Below are 6,523 nucleotides of genomic sequence, written 5' to 3'. Positions count from 1 at the left end.
GCTGAGGCAGGAGACTCGCTTGAGCCCAGGAGTTGGAGGTTGCTGTGAGCTGTGATGCCATGGCACTCTACCCAGGGGGACAGCTTGAGGCTCTATCTCAAAAAAAAGAAAAAGAAAAAGATAGGATACTAGAGACTTTCCAGACCACTGATCATTTCAGATGCCCAATTTTACAGATTCTCAGAGATCACTCAAGTTAATTAGTATTCAAAATTAACATCGGTCTTAGAATATATTAAAGATGATTTAGAAAGACTCAGGAAAGTTCCCTTCCACCTGAAGCCCAATATACATTTACTTGCACAAATCCACATGGAGCATTTTTCTTTAGCCATTAAAATAGTTTTGGGGCTCGGCGCTTGTGGCTCAAGCAGCTAAGGCACCAGCCACGTATACCTAAGGTGGCAGGTTCAAATCCAGCCCGGACCCGCCAAACAGCAATAATGGCTACAACCAAAAAATAGCCGGGTGTTGTGGCGGGCACCTGTGGTCCCAGCTACTTGGGAGGCTAAGGCAGGAGACTTGCTTGAGCCCAGGAGTTGGAGGTTGCTGTGAGCAGTGAAGCCATGGCACTCTACCTAGGGGGATAGCTTGAGGCTCTGTCTCAAAAAAAAAAAAAATAGTTTTGGAAGGCTGGGTGTGAAGGCTCACACCTGCAATCCCAACACTCTGAAGGCCAAGGTGGGTGGATTGCCTGAGCGCACAGGTTCAAGCACAGCCTGAGCAAGTATAACACCCTGTCTCTAAAAAATAGCCGGGCGTTGTGGCAGGCACCTGTAGTTCCAGCTACTTGGGAGGCTGAAATAAGAGAATGGCTTCAGCCCAAGAGTTTGAGGTTGCTGTTAGCTGTGACGCCACGGCACTCTACCAAAGGTGACAAAGTGAGACTGTCTCAAAACAAAACAAAACAACAACAAAAACAGTTTTGAAAGGAAATGATTGAGACATAAAAAGTTTTGAAAAGGGTGATATAAAGTATAATAGACAACTATATTAGAAAGACACACACCAAAATACCATCGACTGGTGAGAATGCAGGTGATTCTTATTTCTTTATAGCATGGTAGGTATATTTTGTATGTCTATAGTAAATACATCTAGAACTTATTTACATGATGAGCCAGGACAGGGAGTTAGGAATATAACTGAAGACAGACATAGATTCTCCCTTTGTGAAGCATCTCAAGCCATTAAATCTCCTGTCCATGGTGGCCAACAAACCTCCTCTTAGCACCTGCCACTAAATCTCCTGTCCACGGAGGCCGATAAGCCTCCTTTCGGCACCTGCTCCTTTCCCCTCTGAGCGCTAATGTGCTGACTGTGCTCCCACCTGGGGCTCAGTGATGCTTGGATTTCTCCTCCCCATCCCCTTTGCTGGCTCCCCTCCATAACCAGGCTCATTCTCCAGGGCTCCAGATTTTCTCTCCCTTGCCCCGACTTCTTCCCAGACCCAACTCCAGCGACTGCTTCTGCCAGGCTGATGGGCAACTCCAGAGTATTGATCTTGACTGTTCCAGATGCCCAGGCCCCTGGATTTTCCTCCTGTGTGCCATCCCCATTTGCCTCCTGGCTGCTCTAGTCCAGCTTCTCTCTACCCCACAGCCTCCTCCATGACCCTCTTGCCCTGTTCCTCCTTGACGGTCTTACCACCTTCACACACCCTTGACCAACAGTCAGAAAACACTCCCAGTGTTACTGATAACCCAATCACAAACTGTTACAGAAACAGTTAATAAGTAATAAACCACATACTGATGAAGAGCATGAGGTCCCTCACAGCATCTCCAAGCATACCCCACGCTCCCCATGCCCCAGCCCTGCCAGGGGGAGTCCTGGCTGTCTTGCTCCTCCCTCATGCTTATTCATGACCCGGAATCTTCTCTCCCGATGTCTCCCTTTCCTTGTCTCTCTACCTATGACCTTGTCACTGGTCAAGCCATCCCCTATCATCACACACACACCAATCTAGACATCAGGAATGCAGGCATTTTTATTTCAGATTAAAATAGGTCCTTTATAAGCACACTTTTTTTGTTTTTTTCATTTTTTTTTCTAGTATGCTATCTCAGTGTGGGTGTAACAGTGCACTGCATCTAACTGCCATACATTTTTAGCCCTGGAAACTTTTTTTTTAATTGTTGGGTATTCATTGAGGGTACAAAGAACCAGGTTCACTGCTTGTATTCGTTAGGTAAAGTACCTCTTTTAATTGTGTCTCACGCCCAAGAGGTGTGCCGGACACTGTGACTGTGGCCTCCCACTCCCTTCCTCCTTCCCTCTCTCCCCTCCCCCATTCTTCCACCCACTGCCATGAACTAGCATAGTTGTCCTTTTATCAGATTTGAGTACATGGATTCTTGCTTCTCCATTCTTGTGATGCCTTTCTAAGAAGAATGTGTTTCAGGCTTGGCACCCGTAGCACAGTAGTTAAGGTACTAGCCACATATACCAAGGGAGCTGGGTTTGAACCCAGCCCAGGCCTGCTAAACAACAATGACAACTGCAACAAAAAATAGCCAGGCGTTGTGGTGGGTGCCTGTAGTCCCAGCTACCAGGGAGGCGGAGGCAGGAGAATCACTTAAGTCCAGGACTTTGAGGTTGCTGTGAGCTGTGATGCCATGGCTCTCTACCAAGGGCGACATAGTGAGACTCTGTCTCAAAAAAAAAAAAAAAAAGAAGAAGAAGAAGAAAACAAAAGAAGAAGAATGTGTCTCAATTCCATTCAGGTTAATGCAAAATATGCAAAGTCACCATCTTTTTTGTGGCTCAACAGTATTCCATAGTATACACATATCACAGCTTGTTAATCCATTCCTGGGTTGGTGGGCATTTATGCTGTTTCCACAATTTGGCAACTGCAAATTTAGTTGCAATAAACAGTCTAGTGAAAATGACCTTATGATAAAAATGACATTTTTTTCCCTTCTGGGTACATGCCCAGTAATAGGATTACAGGATCAAATAGGAGGTGTAGTTTGAGTTCTTTGAGGATTCTCCATACTTCCTTCCAAAATTGTATTAGTTTGCAGTCCCACCAACAGTGTAAAAGTGCTCCTTTCTCTCCACATCCATGCCAGCATCTACAGTTCTGAGACTTTGTGATGTGAAACATTCTCAGTGGGGTTAGGTGATATCTCAGGGTGGTTTTAATTTGCATTTCTCTGATAATTAGGGACAATGAGCATTTTTACATATGTTTGTTAGCCATTCCTCTGTCTTCCCTAGGTAAGGTTCTATTCATCTCACTTGCCCATATGACATAAGGGATTGTTGGCTCTTTTCATGTTGCTAAATTTGAGTTCTCTGTAGATCCTAGTTATTAAGCTCTTGTCCAATTCATAATATGCAAATATCTTTTCCCATTCTGAATGTTGTCTATTTGCTTTGGTTGTTGTCTCCTTAGCTGTATAGAAGCTATTCAGTTTAATTAAGTCCCATTTAGACAAGACTACTTACTTCCTGGCAAAGCCAGATCTTATTTGGTTAAAATAGAGCTGCTACAATACCATCTCCCACTTGTTAAAACTAGAAGGAGGACACCAGGGCTATCTGGCATCCAGTTTTCCCTCTCATGGGCACAAAGTATTTGCATCCACCAAAGAGCTCCTTACATGTAGGCTGCACCTTCCACCAGGCGGGGAAACTCACTGCCTCGCCTGGGCACTTCAAGTGACACAGAATGTCTCTTGGGGCCGCAGACACATATACTTATCAACTCAACTCTCATCAACTGTTTTCTGTCAAAAATACAGTACCACAACCTGAAAAATTCAAGAGTCTCATAAAACACACCATATCCATCTCACTGTGATTAAACTAACAGTTGAAGAAGGCTTCAAGTTGCCCAGCTGCTAAAATTGCCTATTTCTTGCCTAACGTGACCAGGAACAAAGAGCCTCAATCACTGACACTACTTGGACTATTTTATGGACAAGTTTCTTACTTGGGAGTGATCACTCGAGGTTTCGATCTTCTCCTGGGACTTGTCTCTGGCTACTTTGGCAGCTTCTTTTACCTCCTGGAATTTCTCTGCAAACTGAACAAGAAGAATTGTTATGAGGCTTTTGTTAGCTTCATTCATAGCTGATACTCAGAACCCACGTTCATTATTCTGCTCCCATTTAAAACCAATAAAATCTGCATAAATACAGAAGAATTTCATTTGATATTAAAAAGAAATAAATATAAAAACTGCTTTTTCCAGTAAACACTATTAGCTGAGGTCAGACCTGATCTGATTTTTACTAATACTAGTTTGATGATGAAATATTAAAAAAAACTCCATAGCCTCAGATGAACAGTAACTAAGAGAAAAGCAACAAATGAATTAAACTATACCACAGAAGGAATCCATAAAAAATTTCAAATTCTATGTTGATAAGATCCAAAAACTTCTATAAGTCAATGTCATAAAAAATAGAAACACTCAAAAAGTTGGGGGAGAGGAATTGTACTAGATTTTCATAGCTTACGGTATAAAATAGTAAAACGAAACATAGAGCCTATGATTGGGTCCTGTTCTGAATCATGAAAGACTTCTGGGCACAAATGAGTAAATCTGAACTGGATATTAGATGTTATCAATATTATTATTTTGTAAGATGTGCTAATGATGTATGTATGTTGGAAAATGTTCTTTCTTAGAGATGAATCCTAACGCTTTGGCATAAAATGTCTTAATTTAAAGTAGTTCAACAATAAAATAGATGAAGAAATGTGGTAAAATACTAATAACTGTTAAATCTAGGTAAATGTTCAATACTATTTTTATTTAATATTTCTATAATAAAAAATTCTTAAAATCCCAAGGCAATCATATCAATCACTAGCTTATAGTCACTGACAAGGTAACTTATTTTACTAGCAAGTTTATTGTTTGAGCAGAGAACAGCCTCTGATGGACAATGCTCATATGTATTAATACATTGACTGCCACACTAGAAAAAACATTTTTTTCCTTGGGGCCACAATGAGTTATTATGAAAACAGAATAAAAATTTCAAAAACAAAATGAACCTTTCTAATTTAATGAAAAATGTGTTATTTGTTGTTTTCAGTGTGTGAGTTATACATAACTCATATGGCACTAGCATCAATTTTTACACTACAAGCCACATGAGTTGTATATAACTTACTTACAACATACTTACTGAATTTGTTACTGAGAATTAAGCCTTTTGTCATCCCCTAAGTATTTAGCTGTGTTTGGAGTGGACCTTGGGTGGTCCTGCACCAATGTTATATCATGGTATACGACCATATCGATTTTGATTTCACTCAAAGAGCAGCCAGGCAAACATTCAAGAGGAAGTGTGCAATCAGGAGTTCTGGTAATTGGAGAGCACAGCCCAGCATTTGTGGCTTTCTTAGGCGGGGAGCTGGAGCAGGGTGGCAGGAGGGAGAAGAAATGGCCAACTGACAGAGAGGCAGACAGCAGAGGTTCCACAGTATGTGGGCCTGCTACGGACCTGCCCCTCTATCCACCAGTTCTATATGCTTCATAAGGCCCTAGGCTCAAAACTAGTGTGAGTTAAATACAACTTACATAGCAACGAATATGTTTAAAATCAAGAGAGAGATAAACGCAGTTAGTGGGGGGGGGGGGAAGCTAGCAAGTGGCATGGCTACTGACAATTCTATGGGTTTTGTTAAGAACCATTTATTTCTGAACACAGGCTCCCCCTGAGCGTCTTCACAGTGCCTGCAACAGACACCGGGGAAGCTAGCACCCTGTCTCGTCAGCCTTTCTGTTCTGGCCTGATGGCTCCTGAAGGTCCTATAAATAAAGCTGCAGCCATAGGGCTCCATGTTTAATTGTTCCAAGACTGTCAGAGGAGAATCACATTACCTGTGAAGGCCGGCAGGGATGGACAAAGTTACCCTCCCTCCTTTGGGGAGACCCCTTAATTAAAAACATCATACTGTGAACTCCTTGTTGGCAAAACACACACCTTTCCTCTCTGCACCCTTCTCCCACCCCCAGCAGAAAGCAGGAACAGTGTAGATAAGTCTGTTTAGTGAATGAACGGAATCTGAGTTCTGGGCTTCCATGCCCCACGTGAAAGACCTGGCTCTTGTCCTCAAAAAATTTTTGAGTCTGTGGAGAAGATTGTGCCTACAATCAAACAGGTGAGAAGCAAAAAGAAAATTTCAGACAATAAGCTTAAAATGTAGTAAGGTAAGATAAGCCCTATTATATATATTTTAAATAAACAATCATTTAATGAGATATGGTATTAGTAGATGTATGATGAAATAGAACAGTGAGAAATGGTTCTCACCACTGTACACAAGTCACTTCATTACAAAGAAGGAATCAAACGTTGAGGAAGATTATTCAACATACGATTGAGATAACTTTAGTAAATGGGGGGGAGGTATGAATTTAAATCCTTAACTGCAAATTTGCAGCATGACAAATTACTGATGGGTTAAAAAGCTGGCTCGGTGCCTGTGGCTCAAGTGGCTAAGGCGCCAGCCACATACACCTAAGGTGGTGGGTTCAAATCCCCAGCCCGGGCCC

The 6,523-nt window shown here is 42.1% G+C and overlaps 1 protein-coding gene across 1 annotated transcript in view; it reads right to left on the bottom strand.

The window, feature by feature from the left end:
* Nucleotides 1-6,523, bottom strand: part of HOMER2 (homer scaffolding protein 2) — a 95,341-nt gene that overhangs the window by 11,087 nt on the left and 77,731 nt on the right. Inside the window, exon 4 of the mRNA XM_023510152.1 lies at nucleotides 3,944-4,036. Within this exon, the coding sequence (XP_023365920.1) occupies nucleotides 3,944-4,036 (93 nt within the window). The remainder of the gene's footprint in view (nucleotides 1-3,943; nucleotides 4,037-6,523) is intronic.

Source organism: Otolemur garnettii, unplaced genomic scaffold, assembly GCF_000181295.1.
Source record: "Otolemur garnettii isolate 467f Iridium unplaced genomic scaffold, OtoGar3 scaffold00011, whole genome shotgun sequence".
NCBI lineage: Eukaryota > Metazoa > Chordata > Mammalia > Primates > Galagidae > Otolemur > Otolemur garnettii.
The sequence above is the reverse complement of the archived record's forward strand: the minus strand, read 5'-3'. Positions and strand labels throughout refer to the sequence as shown.